Below are 23,434 nucleotides of genomic sequence, written 5' to 3' on the forward strand. Positions count from 1 at the left end.
GGACATTTTTTTTTCTCTTTATTTTTTCTATAGCGCTGGAAACTTAACGCCAGCCTTGACCCAGGTATTAGGTTTTCAGTGCTAAAGAAGGTGTGTTGGCCCACACCTTTCTGCATCGGCCCCTCTGTGTCAGTCATGCCTTTGTAAATTACCTTTCAATGATAATTTCCTTTTTGGAGAGGACCTAGAAAAACTGGTGAAGGACCCAGAAGAATCAAAACTTCCCGAGGATAGGACTTGCACAGGGGCATGGAGTTTCAGAGCTCAATGCTTCTGCAATTTCCACAGGTATATAACTTCAAAGTGGCCCTCTTCGGATGCTCGACGTAGGGGCCAGCCCCTTTGGAGGGATAAGAAAGGCAAAGGCAGAGCCGTCTGCAGTTAACGGTGGCAAAAAGCTCAATGATTCCCTGCGGGTCTGCTGAAGATAGTCCCAGGAGGGAGGGATCCAAATCACTTCAGACCAATGGGTCCTGGACATTGTAAAATGGAGATATGCCTCTGAGTGTAGAAAACCTATCCCAGAGGTCTTTACAGTCTCCCTGTTCCTTTTCAAAGAGAGACAGTCAAGGTAATGAAATTGCAGCACCTATAAGCAATCATACCAGTGCCCACACAAGAGAAGGGTCGGGGCTTTTAATTTACTTCAAGGTTCCAAAAAGACTGATCTTCTGTCTAGTGTTGGACCGCAAAGGGGTCAACAGATATTTGCATATACCCCATTTTCGCAATGGAGATTTTTTGATGGATGATAGCATTAGTAGGGCCAGGAGAATACCTAGCATCGCTTGACCCTAATGGAAGCTTACTTTCACATTCCCATCTGGTATTCTCATCAGAGCCTATTAAGGTTCTGTGTGTTGAGTGAGCATTTTCAGTTTCAAGTTTTACCCTTCTATTTGGCAACAGCCCCCAGGGCCTTTATCAAAGTCATGGTGGGTAGTGGTGGCAGCCTTATGCATCCAGGCCATTATGGTTCACCCATATTTGGATGATTGGCTTATAAGAGCCAAGTTGGATCAGAAGGGCAGACAAGCCTCTGAAACAGTGCTGCACTTCCTTCAGCAGTTAGGCTGGGTGGTAATCTTCTCAAAGAGTAGTCTAAACCTGACACAGATACTGGAGTTTATAGGGGCTCGCTTCAAGTCTGAACAGGGGCAAGTGTTCCTGACTTCCAGCAGAATGTCCAAACTAAAACAAACAGGTAGTTTCAGGCACTGGAGGCTCCCAGAGTGTGGGATTACCTGCATCATCTATGGCACCAACACTGGATCTGGTTTCATGGGCCAGAGTCCAAGTACAACCTTTCCAAAAGGCTTTGTTTGCACGTTAGTCACCCACTTTCCAGGATTGCTAGTGCTGGCTCCTAGCCCTTTCAGGGGCAAGGAGCAGCCTGGATTGGTGGGCATAGCCTTTACACCTCCAGAAGGGAATAGCCTTGGAACCTTCAACCTGGGAGGTGGTCACAACAGATGCCATTCTGAGAGGGTGAGGTGCTTATTGCCAGGTACATTTGGCCCAAGGGCACTGGATAGAGAAGGAAATAGCTTATTCAATAACATGATTTTAAAATCCAGTTTACTCAGTCTTTTATATTGGTTATATGGTTTTTACCAGTTGATACTATTATAAGTTACTCCTCTGTTATCTATTTTTTGGCATCCTATTCTTCCCCCCCTAAAACTCAATTGTTTTATGATACATTTAACTTTTCAAACAGTTTAAGTATAACTTCTTTCTTTCCTGATACCAGCATTTGTTCCTATTTAGTTCCATGTAAAACCGATGTGATGTGCAAACGAACATCAGTATAGAAAACAATAAATAAATAAATGTTGGAAATAAGAGCCATCAGGCTGGCTCTCTGGCATTTCCTTCCCCTTGTAAGAGGGAAGGCAGTCAAGGTTCAGTCAAAACAGTACCATGATAGTATCATATCAACAGACAAGGGAGCGCCAGCAGTCCCTTGTTAGCACAAGAGGCAGCCTGGTTGCTTGAACGGGCAGAGAAACATCTTCTCTGGTTCTCAGCAACCTACAAAGAAGGAAAGAAAAGTCTGTAAGCTGATTACCTCAACAGGAACAGATTGGATCCAGAATGGATACTGGGGCCAGTGGCCTTTCAAAAAATAGTAAGCTGCTGGGTATTCCTATGTGTGAACCTAATAACACAAACAAAAGCTAAGGTCAACATATTTTTCAGTTGCAGGACAGAATCAGAGCATAGGGAAATATATGCACTCTTATGCTTATGGTCAAGACTCAGTCAAGGCTCTCTCAACTTAAAGCGATTGTTAAAGACTTTTACAAATTACGTTTGTTCTCAAAGGACAAGCAAGATGGCAGTCCTTATACATGGGTGACATCATCCGATGGAGCCTGGCACAGAACTTTGATCTCAAAGATTCTAGATCTTTCAGCATGCTCTACTGAGCATGTGCAGGTATAGTCACCTCCTTGCCTCCCACAGGGGAGATCCTCACTTTTTTTCTTACTGCAACCACCTGCCCCTACGGAATTTGCTTTGCTCTCTCCCTTGTGATAGTTCTGGAGCTGCAACAGCTATTTTTTCTAATAGGCATTTGTTTTCTTTTTTACTTTTATACCTTATAGTATTTTATTTTTCTCCTTTTCTTTTGTTTCAAGCCCCTCTGCTGGCCACATGATGGGCCAAGTGCACTGTGCAGCCTGGCATAGGTGCTCTTTTTTTAATAAATAATACTGCATCTGCAGCTTATTTGTGTTATCCTTTCCTTTCAACTTGTCTGTTTTGTGCCTTTGTCAGGTACCTCATGGGTCTAGCAGTATGCAGTCTGTATGTGTTCCAAGTAGGCCTCCGGCATGGGGATTGAGAGTTCCAGGAAGTTTCCTCTGACTGTTGGGCATCGACTGAGGATCAGACATTGAAGGAGTTCAGGACCGGACTGTTCCACGGGGAGAAGAGCTCATTCTTCCTACACTCTTAGGAGCTAGTGTCCATGGGCCCAAGTGAATATTCAACTCTGCTGTCCTGGATGACGTAGCCTCCAGTCCTACATGTCAGCTTGCTCTGGCAATACATCTCCTTGGGAGAGAGGGTGAGCATGAGCCTGGGCATTCAGCTTCACTACTATACCATTGGTGTCATGCCCATAATCTGTTGCCCATGCACATCTGTGCCAGGGAGAAGATGGTGAGATGCTGGAGCGTCGCATGCTGTGGAGCGCCATGGATGCCATCATGCACGGAGGGTCAGTCTAGCGCCATGAACGCCCTCAAAATTGAGTACTGTGGGCGTTGTCTGGTGCCATGGACACCCTCGACACCATCAAGCGCCTTGAGCATGTCAGTAGCATCGTCAGTGCCTTTCAGCATAGAGCGCCATAGATACCATTAAGCGACATGAGTGCCCTCGATGCTACACGCACCTTGGGTGACGTCAAGCGCCATGGATGCCATCAGCGGCATTGAGTGACTTAATGCCCTTGGCGCTGTCTACCAGCATGGTCACCATAGTGTGCCATGGATATCATCAAATGCTGGGGGTTCTATAGAGCACAAGGATGTCATCAAGTGCTAGGGGTGCCGTAGAGCAAAATTGACAGCATTGAGGGCACCTGATGGCACCCACAGCATAGACGATGCCAAATGGTGTCTGCCATGAACGTCCTTGATGCCCTAGAATTCCATGAAGGCCATTGAGCGCCAATGATGCCATAGGCACCGTTGAATGCCATCGGAACCATCGGGCCAACATGGGCGCCATTGTTATTATCAGGCGTGAACACTGCTGCCTCCATGGGATGTCATTGAGACAGTGGACCCAGTTGACTAGTGGGATTTTAGACCTCTGAGCACCAAGGGAATGTTGCCATTGTGGAGTACCTGGATGCCATGGACGATGATGTTGCTGTGGATGCCATTCATGTTCTGGTCATGTGGGGTGCTGTAGATGCTCTGAGTGCTGTTCTCCATCATCAAACTGTTACTTTTTGCCATCAGGGACCATCGACGCATGGTGCTGTGGGCGCCATATAGTGCCTTCATGTCTAGCATCAAGGTGCTATATGGCACATTTGGGGATGACACCTCCGCACACTTTTTTCTACAGTTCACTTTTACGCAGTGCACTGCCACTGACACCTGCAGTTTTGTGGTTGGTCCAGGCCTTGGAATGAAGCTATGCCATTGGGTTCTGTGATATTGGGTGCATGTGTGCCATTGTCCACACTTTGGAGTACCATTGCATGGGTGCCTGGCACTAGAGTTGTAGGGCGGACGTTAGGTGTAGAGGCTCAACTGTTTCTTGGTGCCCTTTAGTGTGCATTTCCTCTTGGAATATATCAAAACTTGTGGAACGCAGTACTGATGCATTGGCATGTAGTTGCAAGAATGCGCTCATATTCACTCTGCATTTTGGGTGGATACCGAGGTGGTAATATTTGGATTAAGCCCCCCTCACCCACAGGGAGGGGTAAGGCTGTTACGGGCCCACTCCCATACTGGCTTACGTTCAAGTTTCCCTTCATAGGGAAGCCTCCAGAGCACAATCCATTGTAGGTTCATTGCTCTGGCCGGAGCCTCCATCTGCATGAATCAGTACAACTCCTTGCAGGTCCCCTAGGGAGAGCTGAGAGAGGAAAAAACAATGGGGGTTGGTTGGATCACTTTTGCTGGCATCCCTGTACCTGGTTACCATGGTGGTCATAGTATCCAACTAGGCGGCCACCAGTGAATGGTTATATTGCCAATGGAACCTCATATATTGGTGACTGTGCCCCACTTTCGCATGGAGAGTAGGGGGTTTCTGGGATACTGATGCACACTCCCTCGTCTTCGGGGATGGGAGATTTGGCTATTGGCTCTCAAGAAGTGACTTTAATTAGTTCCCTCTCAGCGCCTTATTTTTCCGCTCCAGGAAGGGGTTGTTTTTCACTCCCCATTCTCGGAGTGGAATTTGTCTTTGAGTGGTGGCCGCTCTGTTCCTTACTGGATCTGAGAGCCTGTCGGACAGGAGCACTCACTCTACCATTGCACTGCTGTGCAGCAGAGATGCCTTGTGGCAGGTGGGAGCTCTCCTAGACTCCAGGGGAAGAGGGGTCCCTGCAATGTAAGGATTCCCTTTCATAGTAATCCACTCCCTTGCAGCAGATGAGGATTTCTCTGGCAGGAGTACTTTTTTTGATACATGCTGGGCATAACATCCATGTTCGCTTTGTGAGTGCTCTTGCCCATCAGTGTCGCCTCTGAGAGTGATACTCTTCCTCTGAGAAGAGAGTTCTATCTCTTCTACAACCAGAAGGGCATGTGTACTTTCAGGCAACTCGCCATATACATGGCTTCATGTATCAGGGGATGGAGGATCTCGCGAAAGAGACCCCACACCCTTGTTGCAGTCACTTAAGAGTTGTCATTTATTTCAGGTGTAACCCTGTGAGTAGGAACATTCGATGCTGACAAGGTGGTACACGTCCATGCAGATGATCTTTCCACTTCATGTGCCATTATATTATTAGGTGGAAAAAGGTTATCTTGGGTCATAGGGTTTTTGATACCTATGCCCGGTTGGTAAGCAATCTGTTCTGCTAGTCACACTGAATCTGATTTGATACCCTGGGATTCCCAGGCTAATGAAGCAGGCCATTTTCTACAGGGGCTGGCTCTTATAGCATTCCTGTTTTCGTGCTCTCAGCAGAGAGGTTTCTGGATTTCTTCCTCAGAATGTTCTCAGCCTTGTGTCTTGGTACATATAGTTCCTGTCTACCAAGAAATATGCTCTATGTGCCGATTCAACCTCTGTGGCAGCTCCTTGACAGGATCAGCAGAGGGTTAGTATAGTTGGGGTATGTCCATCATTGATTTCTATAGCCTAGAGGCAATTTTTTTATAACCCTGCAGACCCAGGGTCTGCTTCCTTGTATTCTTCACTTCTGACTCTGTAGGAATATCAAGGGAGAAGCCATGGTACAATTTGGTGTATCTGAGCATATAACTTCAGGGACAGGTACACTGTCCTTTCCCTGTTACTGTCTTTTTGTGCTTTCACTAGCCAAGATGCTTCCCTTTCCACCTAGGCTTCCTGCCAGGTGAATGGATCTGCCTGTCATGGTAGTGTCAAGCCTGGGTGAGCTTCATTCACAGCTTCCTATCCATGCTCTGGCTCTGCCACAGACCTTAATGCTTTTTGCTGCTTCTTTTTCCAAGCCAGTGCTTGGATTCTATGCCACCTGTTCCTGTTGGCCAAACATGGGACATAACTATGTGAATGCAATCTGTTCTTCTTTAGATACTAGTAATCCACAGTTTTCTTTCAGGAGGGTTCTTTAGCCCCAGTTTGCTTTTGATACTGAAGAAAATCTATGCGGTCTTTGTCCAACAGCTCTTTCTCTTGGTCGATGATTTGTGCCCTTTCCTGTACAGAAGGACCGAGGGTTACTGGTGCGTGTCAGAGTTAGTAGTAGGGAATTTGACTACATTATACCTGCCTTAGGTGCCTATGCTGCACATTGGGGTTTTTGCCTCTGTCCTATGGGTCTCTTTGTGTAGAACCCAACTCCTTTCCCTCCTAGAGCCCATTATGGATCAGCTGCCTCACAAACAATAGGGGAAAGGTGGTGCTGTTCGCACTATGGTGTTTCCCCACTTTTTTTCTTGTTTTTGGGTAGCCTGTAGCTTGGGATTCACCCATGTATGAGGACTGCCATCTTGCTTGTCCTTAGAGAAAGCAGAATTACTTACCTTTAACAGGTGTTCTTCAAGTATAGCAGGATGTCAGTCCTCAGAATTCCCATCCACCTCCCCTTGAGTTGGTTTCTCCATGTTTTTAACTACATCATGGATAGAGGGGCTTTGCCTAGAGGGGCAGGGAGGTGACTACAGCTGCATATGCTCAGAGCATGTGGAAAGCTCTAGAATCTTTGAGATCAAAGTTCTGTGCTGGGCTCCATTGAATGATGTTACACATGTATGAGGAATGACATCCTGCTGTCCTTGGAGAACACCTGTTACAGGTAAGCAACTCTGTTTTAAAACTAATGTGATATTTACTTGAAGTGACATAATTTCGATCTGTAGCACAAGTAATGGTACTACCAACTTTTGGATCATTGTAATGCTCTGCTTTTAGGTTTACCACAAAATACTTTACAAGCCCTCCAAGTGCTTCAGAATTCAGCAGCCTGACTTTTGCTGTCTTAAACAGAAGGGTGCACATTTTTCCAGTCCTTCATGAGCTTCATTGGCTACTTGTTAATAAACTTATTAAATTTAAAGTAGTCTTACTTATTCATAAAAGGCAAAAGATTGATTCATTATCTTGGATTAACCAGCAGTTGCACATTTACAACCTATCCCAAGCACTCCAGTTATACAGACATTTTGACAGATGTGGCTTGTTGAATTAAGGGAGAGAATTTTTTTTTTCCACTTGCATCATGTTATAGAATGCATTATCTCTAGCTTTGCAAATGACAGAATGCATACATAATTTTAAAAAACTGCTCGATTGGCATTTGATGTTTAGAATTATATAATTCTACACAGTTACGGCCTAAACAGTAATCTAGAGTTTTTGTTTTTTGTTTTTTTGTTTTGGAGTATGTTGTGTGTATATCACACACAAAGTTTTAATGTCTGCATATACTTTTACTGTTTTATGTTTTTATGCTTTATGTATCTTAGTAATGTAATGTTCTCTCAAAGGATTTTGTTGAGGTAGTAGTTGCAATGTGAAACAGTGATATAAAAGGACTCAAATACCTCTACCAATTTTACAGACAGTGTTTACCCAGAACAAACAAACAAGCTATTTTTTAATCATTGATCATCAAAATATTTTCTTTCTGCCTCACATTACCGGATGGCCAGGATAACAGACGCTGAAGAAGGTTTCAGCCAAAACATGGACCGTGTCTGGCAGCTTGCTAACACCTCTGGACGCACTGGGTCTTTAAGTGTTTCCCCAGTTAAGCTAAGTAGCTTGAAAAAAATATATATGCATGAAAGATGAAAGAGTAACAAGTCACAAAAAGTACACTGTTAGGATATGCAGAAAGAAAATATTTTAACTATGATTAAAAAATAACTTGGTGGAAGCGATCAAATTTTGCTGTCCCGCACATTGAGGCGAACGACCGTGCTAACATGCACATCTGAGCCCGGTATGAGGTCATTCAAAAACCCAAAAATTGTTTTTGTTCTGGGTAAACACTGTCTGTAAAATTGGTAGAGGTATTTGAGTCCTTTTATATCTTAGTAATGTAAGCCACCTAGGGTTATGAATAGGAGGCATAGACATCGTCGAATAAATAAATGTCTTCCCACCATGGCTATTAATAATAGGCAGGACAATAAAGAAAGTGGTCATTTTAGTCATTTTAGTAGTCCCATATTGATCAAGGAGACTGTGATATGAGGCAGCTGGACAGAGCCTTGGCTGTACCCAAGGAAATGGGATCTTCGCTGACAAGGCCCAGTACCGATGGAAGGCCAGTCTCCATTTTCTCATATGGCTTTGCGCAAGAGGGGGTACTCTGCCTTTGTAATCTCAGCTATGTTAAAGGCGCAGAAATTTTCTACCTCCCTGGCTTATGTCAGGGTTTGAGTGTGTGAGAACTTTTTCTTCAAGAAGGGCTGTTCTCCTTTGAAGAATGAATATCTTGCAAATATTAGATTTCCTGCAAGTGGGTCTGGACAAAGGTCTATCTAATACTCGGGACCTTGAACATCCAGGTCCTATCCTTAGTTGCAGCACATCTGGACATAGGGCATTTTCTTAAAGGGATAAAATTAATTGGGCCACAGTTCTTCCAGTGGGACCTCAAACTGGTGGCAAGAGTTTTAGTAAAACTGACTTTCAAGCCACTAAAGCAGGCATCTATTAAGGACTTATCACTTAAAGCTTCTTTCCTTGTGGCTATCTGCTTGGCCAGGCACATCTCAAAACTGCAGGCCCTATTGTGCAGGGATCCCAATTTATTATTTTCTCATGATTTGGTCACCTTTCGTCCAGTTCCATTGTTCTACCCAAGGTGATCTCAGCATTTTATAATAAACCAGGTGATAACCCTTCCAGCCTTTGTTAGCGAGGCTTGCTGGGGGAAAGACAGGAGTCTATGCCTATTTAGATACATGTTGGATTTTGTTGAGATATCTGAAGGTGACAAAATGCTTTAGGAAAATGGACAAGCTATTTTTTTGGGTAGTTCCTAGAAGGGGGAGAGAGCCTTTAAGGCCACCATAGAAAGGTGAATTAAGGAAGCAATCACATCTGCTTACTTTCTATCAGTAAACAGACCCTGACAGTGCCCCGGGTTCATTCTATAAGAACACACGCATCATCCTGGGCAGAGGCAGCCTCAGCCTCCCTGGAAGAAATTTGTAAAGCAGGTGCCTGGTCATCCTTGTGTACTTTCATTAAGCATTACAGATTGGACATACAGGCCAAGGCAGATGCTACCTTTGGGGCAGGAATTATCAAGGGAGCTCTGTCTTCCTCTTGCTCCAGCAAGAAGTAGGATTTGTAACTCCCATATGTGATGACTGGTCTAGCAGGAAGAAAAGGAATGTTAAATTATGCTTACTTGATGATTTTCTTTCCTTGAGTCCTGCTAAACCAGTTCAGAACCCACCCAGGGGAGGATCAATTACAAGGCACATTTCCTATATCTTTAAAGGTGCTTGCTCTTTCGATACTTGTACCTCTTGCTCTCTCAGAGCAGTCTTGTGGGCCCTATGAGGTTTTTATTGGCAATAAGGGGGGAATGGGTCACAGTGCTCTGGCATTAGGCTACTGGATTGAACCATGACCACACCTCCCTCATAGTCTAGAGTGAGGTCATACAGGAGGTGTGTCCTTTTTCCATCAACTGTGGAAGAGGGAAATCCCATTTCCTAGTGTGTAGCAGATGGACTCAGGATCAATGAGTGTAGTGTGCTCCTGATAGCAGTTTCAATCTGATGTCAGCACTACATATACCCCTGCAGGAAGCCCTGCTCTTCAGTATTTCTCAGTCTCCATAGCAGTTTGGGACTCTACTCACGCTTGCACAGCGTTAGAAAATCCAAACCCAAAGAAGAGAGAGAATTCCAAAATCTTACCTCTACAAGACTAGCCCCACTCTCCTGCGGTGATACCTAGGGGTCCCTCCCCCAGTCGAGAATTCCTGAGGTGAATTCAGAGATCCCTCAGAGGTAAACCTCAGTCTGGCAGCCAGTTCCCGGCGTAGACTTAGCTCCCAGCAGGGAGCAGCTGAGAGGCAGCGGGTGCAACACCAAGCACGGCGGTGAAAGTATTTTCCCTCTCCCCCCGCAGCTGGAGACTGCCTGGCACGAGACCAGGAAGCGCCGAGACAAGGTAAGGTAGAAAACTTTCTTAAGTCTCCGAGGCTGTGATAGCTGCACAGATCGCCCATCACGTCTGTCCATCGGGTTGAGCAGCCACTTCCAGGCTAGACACTGATCCGGCTTGAGGGTCCGCCCACATGGATACTCTCTGGGGGGGGGTTCGCAATCTTAATCGCGTGATCGCCGCCATTTCCCCCCCCCCTTGATCGCCTAACTGAGCAGTGCGCACAGGGGCGAACCAGGCACATAACATAGTTGTGCGCACAGCGCGGCGTGCGTGAGGGTGCCGGGCGCACAGCGCGGTGTGCGTGAGGGTGCCGGGCGCACAGCGCGGTGTGCGTGAGGGTGCCGGGCGCACAGCGCCAAGCTCACAAGTTTGGCTGTTTGTACAGCGGCGCGGGCATCCCCGTAAGCGCACAGACCGGCCTGCACGCACACACTCTGCGCACTCGGAGCGCATATCTAAGCCTCCTGGCGCGTGCATATAAATGCACAGACCGGGTTTGAACGCCCCTACGCACACAAACCATGACACCACCGGCCAAGAAAGCCAAAGCCCTCCGCCCAGCCTGCCACATAATAGCTGCGCAGCATGAAGAGGCTACTGCTCTGTGCCTACAGTGCGAGACTGCTCTGGGAGAACCAGTGCAAGGTGTCCCGTCCCCCCCCCAGCCAGTACAGGAATCCGGATCCACTGATAGTACCCCGGACCTCTCTATTCCCACTCTGCCCTCCAGATGGGGCCCTCGGGGAACGCCGCTGGGTTCAATATAGACCCAGGAACCTTTTCCTGGGTGGAATTTTTTTTAAAGGTCTATAAACCTTTGTCCAGGTGCAATCGACGCCACCAATGCCACAGCCTCCACTAGAGGACCCTAACCTCCCAGGCCCTTCTCTGCCTCCTAGAGATGTGCCTCCTCTGGACAAAAGCCTAACCTTAGGTGACACGGACACCTCAGAGGAAGACCAAGAATCCCTGGAGGAAGGGGAAATCCCTCCAGGAACGGAACCATGATGCATTTCTTCTCCAAAGACAAACTACCCCCCTCGTGTCCGGGAGTCTGAGGGAGTTGGCCATCCCAGACACAAGCGCCTCAGCAGAGCCAAAGATGAACACTCTTCTTGTCGGGCTCCCTCAGGCCTCACGCCATTTCCTATTGCTGCAAGCCGTACAATAGCTGATAGACCTGGAATGGAATGCCCCAGAGGCCAGTTTCAAGGGAGGATGGGCCCTAGAAGCCCCATACCCACTAGAACCCTCAGCCAAAGATCTCCTGGGGTTCCCCAAAGTGGTCGCCATGATCTGAGCAGTCACAAAGCGCACCACCATGCCAGTTGAAGGAGGAACGGCACTCAAAGACGTCAGGAGTCCATCCTTAAACAGTCATTTTAGGCAGCAGCTATGTCACTGTAGATTGCTGCCTGCTGTGCCGTGATGACACGTACATGCTTGTCACAGGCCAGGAACACAACCATGCCCGTCGGAACATTAGAGCCAGCAATATCCTTCCTCATGGATGTGACCTCCGATCTGGTGTGCACTTTCGCCAGGGGAATCTCATCCATTGTGGCAGCCATAAGGCAACTCTTGCTCTGAAGCTGGTCAGTTGACGCGACGTCCAAGACTAAACTCGCGCGAATGCCGTTTAAAGGAACCCTCCTGTTCAGCAGCGAACTGGAGAAGTTAGCTGACAAATGAGGCGAATCTCCAGTACCTCTGTTACCGGAGGACAAGAACAAGAGAAGCCAACGCTCCTCTCCCCGGGCAATCCAGGGGCAGAAGGATCGAGAGTTTCAGGCCATACAAGAATACATACCAAACACCTGGGAGTCCGGTTCGACACCCAACAGGATTGATGCCCTCGTCCAAAACTGGCCACAGGAAGACCTGCTGTACGCCTTTCCTCCATGGCCACTACTGGGCGAGATCATCCGCAAGATAGAACACCATAGGGGGCTAGTACTTCTAGTGGCCTCGGACTGGCCAAGAAGGCCGTGGTATGCAGACATGCGAAGACCTCTGGTGGGAAACCCCCTGTCTACCTCCACACAGGGACCTGCTTCAACAAAGATCGATCCTCCATGAAGACCCAACTCGATTCTCTCTTACGGTCTGGCCATTGAGAGGACTCACCTGAAGAAGAGCAGATACTCGAGGGTAGTAATTGACACCTTGCTCCGAGCATGCAAATTTTCCACATCCTTAACTTACATACGAATATGGAGAATATTCGAAGCCTAGTGTGAAAACCGCAACATCCTTCGGACAGTCAAAATTCCCATGATCTGGAATTCCTGCAGGACAGCCTGAAAGAAGGGTTGTCTCTCAACTCCATCAAGGTTCAACTGGCTGCGCTGGCCTGCTTCAGAGCCAAAGTGGACGGCATAGTCTTATCTTCCCATCCAGATGTCTCCCGCTTCCTGAGAGGGGTCAAGCAAATCCGACCACCACTAAAGTGGCCAGTACCCCTATGGAATCTCAATCTAGTACTCTACTTCCTAGCGGGAGCTTCCTTCAAACCCTCACATGGTCTGTCTCTACGGCTCCTGACCTTGAAGACTGCATTCCTAGTGGCAATATGTTCAGCCCGTTGCATCTCCGAACTTCAAGCACTATCCTGCCGGGAACCGTTCCTCAGATTCACATCGGGATCCATACAGTTATGCACTGTCCTCTCCTTCCTTCCAAAGGTGGTTTCGCATTTCCGTCTAAACTAAACCATCTCGCTGCCATCTCTAGACGAGAATAAGGACTCTAAAGACTCATGCTGCCTACCCCATCTTAATGTCGGCAGACTCCTAGTCCACTACCTGGAAAGATTGGAATTCGTACGAAAGACAGACCACCTATTCGTCCTTCACAGTGGGAAGAAACAAGGGGAAGCAGCCTCGCAGGCAACCCTAGCCTGCTGGATCAAAGAAGTAATCAAGGCAGTCTACATAGAGGCAGGCAAGCCTCCACCTCTACAAGTCAAGGCCCATTCCACAAGGGCCCAGGCAGTGTCATGAGCAGAAACCAAGATGCTGTCACCCGCCGAGATCTGTCGGTCGGTGATGTGGTCCTCCATTCACACCTTCTCGAGGTTCTACCGCCTGGATGTTCAGGCCAGGGAGAACACAGCATTCGCTAGAGCAGTACTAAGTGGGTCACGGGCAGCCTCCCATCCGGTTCGGGAGTAGCTTTTGTACATCCCATTGGTCCTGAGTCCATCTGCTACACACTAGGAAATGGAGAAATTACTTACCTGATAATTGTGTTTTCCTTAGTGTAGACAGATGGACTCAGTATCCCGCCCACTGCTGCCTCATAATACGGAAACCTCGGGTGACAATCCCCGAGAGCAAGACAAACATGGTTAAGCCACGCTTTACCTCTTGTTAGGACACCCATAGTTACCGGTTGTCTGCGTTTCTCGGTTGAGTGCACTGGCGGTCTCCAGCTAAAATTCACGTCAACCAGTTCAAGTTAATCAAGTTATTCAAACACACATATATCCACAATTGCTTTTCGAGGAGAATACTGAAGAGTAGAGATTACTGCAGGGGTATATGTAGTGCTGACGTCCGATTGAAATCTGACTCCGTCTCCAACTGCTATCAGGAGCACACTATACCCATTGGTCCTGAGTCCATCTGTCTACACTAAGGAGAACGAAGTTATCAGGTAAGTAATTTCACCATTATGTGATGACTGGTCTAGCAGGATTCAAGGAAAGAAAATTATCGGGTAAGCATAATTTAACCTTAATAGAACAAAGGGCAGGGTAGTCACGGCATCCTGCGCAAAGTTTCTTTTTGGCGTTCCCTTCCCTTTTGCGCTCGCATGCTACCGGACTTGAAGACTGACTGAAAAGGATGGTTGAATGCCCAGGGTGGTTGACCTTCTTTTCTGCCCCTTGTAATAGCCCTGAATGAGGTGTTTGCAAGGCTGCAGCAGTGCAGGAGTTCCCAAACATGTTTAGAAAAGGCTTTCAATAATTTCCAGAAACTTTGGAGTAGTTGTCTGTTTGGCTTGGAGCATGGTTTCATGACTCATTTGTGCGACTGGTAAACTGTTGTCTTTGGAGAATTCATGTCACAGATAAGCAACTTTGCTTTTTTTGCATTTTAGTCATAGGCAGTACACACTTTTCCAAAATTTTAACAGCTCATTAGGTTAATGATAGATGCTATTTTAAGCAAGATATTTTCAATTTTTACTTCATAGACTGCCAGTGGTAACGTGGAAGCAAAAGTAGTATGTTATTACAGACGACGGGATATTTCCAACAGCCTCATAATGCTGGCAGACAAACATTCTAGTAAGTATATGTATTTATTTACTATTTTAAGTAGAGATGCCAAACTTTCAGCAGGATAATTTTGTCACATCTGTTTGTCTCTGTTAAAATGTGAGAAACAGTTTCTTAAGCAGACATTCAATATACTGATGTAAACATTGGAATGATTATAAGAGTCTGACATTTAATGCAAATAATGCTTTTGGAATCTGGAGGTAAATGATGTTGGGAAGAGGGCGATGAAATCTTAAGTGTTTATTAATGTCAGAGGGACGGCAGTTGTTTTAAAGCAGTATTGCATCCAAAATCCTTATCCTAATAAGTTGTTAAAATGTTCTCTCTGAAGATGAGCAGTTGACTGTAGGTCATACACATGGGTAGCACCATCTGACTGCACTACCCAGAATCATTTTGCAGAGCCTTGCAGGAAATTCTTAATTACTCTGAGCATGCTCAATAGTTCACATGGCCACTCAGTATGCTTCAGGTTATTTTTTGAGATGAGCTTCAGATGTGTTTTCCCAACTTCAGTGATTTTTTTTTTTTTTAAGAGCAACTGATTCTACAGAGCTGATTAAAAAAAAAATCTTATTCTGTGTTGTCAGTTTAGCTTAGTGTTCTTTTCGCGTTCCAATCTAGTTAAAATTTTCAGAGATATTTTATATTTTCACTGTCCCTATTGGTAGGTTCAAGTTATTTACAGCTCCTGTCAGACTCCCAATCATGGGCCCTTTTGTTTTCATTGGGTATCATCCAACTGAGAAAAATCCTTCTTTTGACTTTGAGTCATCAGTTTTTCTGACAGCTACAAAGAAGAAAGTTGTCACGCGAAGAGAGCCAGGTAGAGAGTTCCAGAGCAAGAGTCCAGCGACCGAAAATGCTTGGTCGCAAGTCTCAGCGAAGTGTGCAAGACAGATGGTGGGTACCCCCAATTTCCCCTTATGTGCAGATGTTAAAGTCCTTGGAGGGATATAAATCTGTAAAATAGTTAAACCAAGGGATGTCAACATTATTAATAAGTTAATGAATGTTTTAATAATTTTAATAAATTGTGCACTCACCACTGTATTGGAAGCCAATGGAGTGAACTGAGAACTGATTTTTCATCTTTGAACCACCGAGAATGGGAGGCTGTGGAATTCTGTACAATTTGAAGAGATCTTAAGGAGTTGGCTGGTAAACCACAGTACAAAGAATTAAAGTAGTCAAAAGCAGGGAAAATCAAGGCTTGAAGCACTATGCGAAAGTCTGCTAGATGGAGGAGCAGCTTCAGGAGACAGAGAATCCATTGTTAAAAGCATTTGATTCTATGGCTTTAATCTGAGGATGCACAGATAAATTCTGATCGATGATTTCATCTAGATTGTTTACTTGATGTGCAATGGGTAACTTTTCCCTCCAAACATAAAGGCAGGTGGGGTATCTGTTGGGATTCTCCTCAGTACTATCAGCATGGTCTTAGCAACATTCGATGCAAGTTTATTATGACACAACCATCCTTTCCTCTAAGCTGTGTGTGTGTGCGCGGCCCCACGTAATTTTCTTCGTGGCCATTCACAGCTTTAGCCCCTCCCCCTGCGCAGGGATCAGATTGGGCAGGGATAAACCAAACCCCTGCTTGATCCGATCTGTGGAATCACACCTCCCCATACCCCATCTCGGGCAGCAGGAGGCATGTTTATTTAAGTCATCTGCTGCTGCCATGGGGCCAATCTCATAGCTCTTATTGCAAGATCAGCTTTGCGCAACAGATGTTTGGATAAATGCGACTCCTGCTGCCACCCACCCCTCGACTTGGCAGGCTGCCGCTCTGACTACCTCACTGGCAGCCAGGAAGAGGACACAGAACCCATTCTGCTAGTGGCTTAAGACTAGGCCCAGGCCTCGTGTATGTTTGGCTGGGTGATAGCCTAGTTAGTGGGGTGGTAACTGCTTGTGTGTGTGGGTGGATGACTACCCTGGGTGGGTGAGTGAGTGAGATCCTGCGTGTGTATGGCTGGCACTATTCTCTCTAAGCTGCATGCATGTGTGGCTGTGCACATCTTCCACTCCACTTCTCCCCCCCCCCCCCCCCCCCCCCCCGCGGAGGGACTAGAACAGGCAGAGATAAACCAAAGCCCTGCCTGATCGATCAGTGGTATTGCACCTCCCTACACCCCTATCTCGGGCAGCAAGAGTCACATTTATTCAAACATTCTCTCCTGCTGTTGCGGAGCTAATTTCAACCCCGTGGCAGCAGGAGATGACTTTCGAATAAATGTGACTCCTGTTGCCACTCACCCCTCAACTTGGCAGGCCACTGTGGAGCTTATCCCGCTGGCGGCTGATGAGAGAAGGAAGATGCAGAGGTTGCCAGTGGAGTTCATGTGGCTGATGGCTGAAGACGAGGCCCAGGCCGTGTGCGTGTTTGGCTGGGTGAGAGTGTGGGTGGCGAATGTTTCTTTATTTAAAAGCTTTTATAGACTGGCATTCGTGAGAACATCATATCAGTATACATGGAACTTGCAAACAGTAGTACACAGAACAGGGTGTAATATAACTGGGAGGGGGAAAGAAAAGTAAGATAGGAACATGTTTGCATGGCTGGATAAGTACCTGGGTAGGCGGGTGAGATCCTGAGTGTGTGTGGGGGTGTATGTGTGACTGCCTATGTGGGTGTCTGCCTGTATGTGTCTTTGGGTGGGGGGGGGGATGGTAAGAACCTGTGGGTGAGTGAGAGTCTGCATGTGTGTGTTTGAGTGAGCGAGAGGCTGTGAATGTGTAGAAGTAGGGTTTGAGAGCTGGTGTGGGAGTGGATGATTGGTTGACAGCCTGTGTATGTGACTACCAGTGTGTGGATGGAGGGAGGAAGGGAAGAAGACAGGTGGAGAAAGGAAAAACAGAAAACAAAGGACCCTATAAAAGGAATTGAGAAAGACCAAGAAAAAGAATGGGGGGAAGCCTGGGACCAACCAATTAGAAAAAAGAGATTAGCTAAATTAAAAAAAAATAAATAAATTTGAATTTTTAGTGATTGGCATTTATCTTTGGGATGTGCATTATATATTTGTATTTGTTCTTTCCTCAATATTCCACTGCTCAGTCTGATTTCTCAAGCTTTTCATTTTACTTTTCTCTGGTTATTTGTTTCTAATTTGTAGTCCTTTATTCTGTATTAGGTAAGGATCTGTTTGTGTTCTGCATGTGTAACTGAGGTGCAGTATTTCTGCTGGCATGCAGATTTTCTGTAGGGCTTTGTTCTGTTAAGCCCAGTAGGTGGTGGTTTAATGTTCTAGTGCACAGTATATTTACATTGCTGCTATGCCATAGAAAAGGCTGCTTCGTTTGAGTTCTGAGGGGTTTGTGTTACTTCTCAAAGTGTTTGGCAGTGAAGGGTTTACAGTTACTGAGGGGGTTATGTGTGCGTCAAGAAGAGAAGAATTTGAGTGTGCATAAGAGTTTGAGTGAATGAGAGGAAGATGTGAGTGTGTGTGAGAGAGCATATATGCATATGAAAGAATGAACATGCAAGTGTGTTAGTGTGTGTGTGTGAGAGTTTGTGTGCATGCTGCTACAATGTTCCCTCTAAGGATTGGGTTGCTGTGAGCATAAAATTGATAGGCTTTTTGCATCAAAGAAAGAAGTGCTCACAGGGTAATAAAAGGTTGAACGCTCAGAAATCATGGATCTTTTTCTGCTTACAGCACTCAGACACAATGGTTTTGGGTAGAAAACCTTTCGCTAAGGATACCTATGCTTTCAAATATAAAATATATTCTAAGTGGTATCGTCAAAATGCTCTGAAACCATATTCATGTGAACCCCAAGTATTGACTATCACATTTGCTTTATCTATCTGACTCAAGCCTTGCCATATCTTTGGTAAGTGTACATCTCAGTGCTATAGCAGTTTACAAAGTTCCAGTGGATGCTAACCCGACATCTTCTCATCCATTGGTATCAAGGTTTATGAAAGGGTTATTCCTCGTTAAACATCCAGTAGAAAGACTTCTGGTTTCATGGGACTTGGATGTGGTCCTTTCTCAACTACTGAGGCTGTCTTTTGAATCTTTCAGAGATGGCTTTTCTATTATGCTTGACATGGAAAGTAGTGATCCTCACCACTGTTACTTTAGCTAGAAGAGTTAAGAAGTTCTAAGCTCTCATGTGCTATCCACCATCCATGCAGTTCTCCCACAACATGGTGGTCCTTCAAATTCACCCAATTCACCCAAGGTTTCTTCCAAAGGTTGTCTAGGTTTTCTGCATCAATCAATCAATCCTTTTATTACCTACCTTATTTTCAAGACCATTTTTGGATAAGGAAGTAAAATTTCTTCACACTCAGCCATACCTACATGCTTTGCAGTTATTCATGCCATACAACGCTAACAGACTAGACATAGTAATTGTCAAAAGTATATTGTCTAACTGCATAGTGAATTTCATTCAACACTGCTACACCTTAGCAGGTTTACAGTTCAAAGATTCAGTGAAGTGAAGACGGTGGAACCTTCTGTTTATCTTCAAGAGGTGCCTCTTGAAGACATCTGCAAAGCTGGCACCTAATCATCAAGTTCACACCTTTGTCTCATTTCTTTCTGGTCAGTCTATCAAAGTGTGACAGTAAATTTGTTTAGGTAATTTTATGTAACCTGTTCTCGCAGTATTCTACTCTTCATGATGGGGACCAGTTTGCTTGCTCAATAAATGCTTTGATGCAACCCTTAGCTTGGTACTCCCTACATGTAATGGCTAATTCAGTATGCTTATTGGCTGACAAAGCAAGTTTACTTACCATAAAGAGTGTTTTCTGTAGATGATAGGATGAATTGCCCATGGAATGCCCACCTATCTCATTGGAGAGTTGATTGCATAGCTAGAATTAGCTTTGATACGGACTGAGGAGGCTTGTGATCTACTAATTAGGAGAAATAACTTGTTCGGTGCCGCCAGATGATGTCACCCACGTGTAAAAACTAATTCATCCTGTGGCTAAGGATTCTCCACATGTGAGGACTGCCATTTAAGCTTGCCCTCAGAGAAAGCAAAGTTGCTTACCTGTAACAGGTGTTCTCTGAGGATAGCAGGATATCAATCCTCATGAAACCTTGTTCCTTATAATGTTAAGGAACAAGATTGAAGGGGCCACTGCATGGATACACAGTATAGTTAAGAGGCAACATAGTTTCATTTCTGCTCTCTGGGCTCAATTTATATGAAATCACATCTTAAGAGAATCCTATCTGATTGGTATATATTAGATACAATTGTCATTTAGTAAAATGTTAACTAAATAGCTAATGCATAGGTATCCAAATTAGAGGTGGTAACCTATTTAACCTATTGTATCACTAAAGTTCTTTGAGACTGCTCCTGAATTGCCTTGCTGGTAACTGCACTTTCCTGAGATTTCAATAAGCATCTTTCTCTTAAGTGAAAAAAAAACCTGTTTCTCCTTATCTTATATTTATTTTAAATTAGCTGTGAAGGCTGGAGAGGAATCTTTATTTCACTATCCTGTGTATCTATAAACAATAAATTCCTTTTCTTTTTCTTAGAGGAAAAAACCACTATCACCATTACTATGCATAAGAAAAAAATAGACCTAAAAAACACAATAGGAAATAAAGTTCAAGAAATGTTATATTTAACCTAGTTATAAAAACATTTATCAGATTGGATTTGAAACAGCCCTTAAAACAGATCAGACAACTAAAGTTCTGGTAAGAATGAAACTGTTTGCATAGAATATTATGCTTTGTTTGAGAGAGTCTATATTTACAGAATGCAGATGTTTTGAGAAAATTTCACTATTTTGAGACAGAGACATCTCCAGTACATAATCACATTTTGGCACAGTTTTGAGACCTAACTTTTCTCAAAATTGTTATACTGCTATGAAATAAGTTGTTTTAGCTTGTGGTATGATGCAGATTACTACAACTGTGTTCTAAAACCTGCTACTTATTTGGGGTACAGTGTTGCTAAAGGTCCATGTTTCCTGATAGATAATTACCTTTCCTTAACTTTTTTATCCTACCATTGTTTGACTGTGACATTTTCCTTTTTACTGCCTTTAGAAAGTAAAGGTTAATTCTGTTTCATGTAAGAGCTTTTGTTTTCCTCTGGTATTAAGTGTTTGCCACCTCTATTGATTTATATGGAAGCACTTTTACATTTAGGTAAATGAATATGAGATTTATTTGAAGCAGTGTTTAATGTATTCCTTGTGGATAAATGAATTTTATTCAAACTACCCCACCTAAAATTTCACAGATGTAAATCATTCAAATGACCTTCATACTAGGCATCATCACAAGTGTAAAACACGAATTCAGCTCTGCCTTATTTATAATCTGTCATTTTTTAAGAAAGTCCAAGACATTGCCTGTAATATTCTTGTTTTTGTTCTGCTAGTGAACACAACGCCACAGATTAACCCAAGGTGTTTTCTTTTTGTGAAAGTGATTTTTTTCTTCCAAAAAATGTTTAACTTGTTGTCCATAATTAAGTAGTTGTAGAGAGATTTTATAAAAAATCAAAAAACACTTAGCTTATCATATCCATGGTTAAATCGATGGAAAACTGTGGTATGCTTCTTCACGGAATACACAGGTGCTATGTATAAACAAAAGATGCCGTCGATCTGGAAGCCCGACACAGTCAGTGTAACACAATTTTTGCCCCATGAAGAAGGATCACTCTTCAATATAAGCTAAGTGGCTTTTGTTTTTTATAAAATATCTCTACAACTTCTTAATTATGGACATGACAAGTTACGTGATTTTTTCTTTCTTAGCAGAAAAAAACAAAAATATTACAGACACTGTCTTGTCATTTCTTAAAAAATGACAGATTATAAATAAGGCAGAGTTGAATTAGTGTTTCCACTTTTGATGATGCCTAGTATGAAGGTCGTTTGAATGAATTACAACATCTTGTTTGCAAAATTTTAGGTGAGAGAGTTTGAATTTTGTTTTTGATTTCTTGATAGACTACCACTCCTTAATTTAAATTTGAGAGATTTGTGAACTTTACAGCAAGTATTTATATAGAAAAACATTTTGATTTAATTAGGCAAGAAGGCGACCAAACAAGAATGGCACCCTCCACAGGAATGTGCAGAAGGAAAAAAAATAAGACGCCACTTGGCTCCTTATTTACATTGTCTCCCTCCCTTTTATTCATAAAAATCTTTTGCATTATACTACAGTATGCAAATGTTACAAACAATTACATGAAAAAAGGGTTGCATATTAACATCTTTGTTTTTTTTTTAAGCAAAAACTAATTAAACTATGCATTCTGTTTTGTCTGTAAGTTAAGATAGCTGCTGTAATTGGTTGCAAGACAACTGAATTCTACTTTGGATGTATAGAAACTTATGAGTTAGTCTACTAATTGAATTAATTCCTTTATTTTATTTGATGTTGCTTTTATTATCTTATAGCTATTATTTATCATTTGAATCCTTCTATTTATAGAAAATGACGGTGATCATATATTTTAGTAACAGGGGTCAAATTATATTTTAAATAACTTGCATTTAAGCCAAGGATTTATGGGCATTATATCAAATTGCAAATGTATACCACACTATGTTTATACACAAATAGGTATTTTACAAGGCCTGTTTCTTGTGGTTTTTGTTGTCCCTTGTGGTATTAAATCAGAACCACGGGGAGATGCTGGAACTAATAGAAAATATCAGAAAATGTAATTTACCTATCTTTATGTCCATGTAAAACAGGTATACAAATTTTTAGAAGCCATCTGCTTCAGCGATTAAATGTGCTGAGCTTAATATTCAAAGCGCATTCAGCACTATTTAGCCGGATAAGCAGGAATTATGCGGCTAAGTAGTGGCCGCTGAATATTCGTGCACGTTCAGTGGCCGTTGCTTAGCATTTAAGTCTCTTATATGGCTAAAAAGATAGCCACATTAAAAGTAGGCATATAGTCTGTGGATCAGGGCGCAGTGAGTTAGCCGTACAACTTATGTGACTAGCTGCCAATATTTGGACTTAGCTGCATAAGCTGTACGACTAAGCTAGACGTGCCATAGAGCAGGTCTAAACTTTGCTGGTTAGACTTATATGGCTAAGTGCTCAGTTATACGTGTATATTCAGAAGCATAGCTGTGCCTCTGAATATACATCATAACTTAGCTGGATAATTCTAACTGGTTAAGTTACTTAACTGGCGTTTTGAGTATTGACCTTGCCATTATTATTATGCTGAATTCAAATATGACAATTTAACCAGCTGATTGTTTCCATGATATTTGTTTTTACATTTTACATCTGTTTCTTGCATAGAATTAGTTTCAGTCATAAACTTTAAACCTAGGTCGTCTTGTGTATTTATGGTTGCATAATATTTCACCTGTCCTGTTTATGTAACACTTTAAATATTAAATCAGCAAAAGGATTATAGAAATAAAATTTACTATGAAACAAAAGGCTAAAAACTATTCTGTGTGTGTATGTATATATATATATATATATATATATATATATGTGTATGTGTGTGTGTGTGTATATATACACACACACAGTTTAGTCCTTATTCTCTGACTGCTTGACTCTTTTTTTTTTTTTTTTTTTTTTTGCTTGTCTCTTGTATCCATTAAATGGAACATCTCTTGTCACTCTTCAGTAATAATGTGCAAGCATTGGGCACAATTTGCTCTGATACCTTTTTTTCCATTTCTGCAATGTCCTGGTGAAATCGTTTGCCATGCTTATTGCTCAATGCTATGCAGTTTTGTGGAGAAAAATCAAGATAAGAGTGCAAAAAATGTATTTTTAGTGATATTTTGTAGCCAAGGCTTTTGTATGGCTTGAGTAG

At 43.6% G+C, this 23,434-nt stretch overlaps 1 protein-coding gene across 2 annotated transcripts in view; it reads left to right on the forward strand.

Annotated features, from left to right (window-relative positions):
• Positions 1-23,434, forward strand: part of MTA3 (metastasis associated 1 family member 3) — a 525,799-nt gene that overhangs the window by 44,587 nt on the left and 457,778 nt on the right. For both annotated transcript variants that reach the window (XM_029593316.1, XM_029593317.1), the window contains exon 3: positions 14,530-14,623. In XM_029593316.1, the coding sequence (XP_029449176.1) occupies positions 14,530-14,623 (94 nt within the window). The remainder of the gene's footprint in view (positions 1-14,529; positions 14,624-23,434) is intronic.

This window comes from Rhinatrema bivittatum, chromosome 3, assembly GCF_901001135.1.
Source record: "Rhinatrema bivittatum chromosome 3, aRhiBiv1.1, whole genome shotgun sequence".
NCBI classification, from domain to species: domain Eukaryota; kingdom Metazoa; phylum Chordata; class Amphibia; order Gymnophiona; family Rhinatrematidae; genus Rhinatrema; species Rhinatrema bivittatum.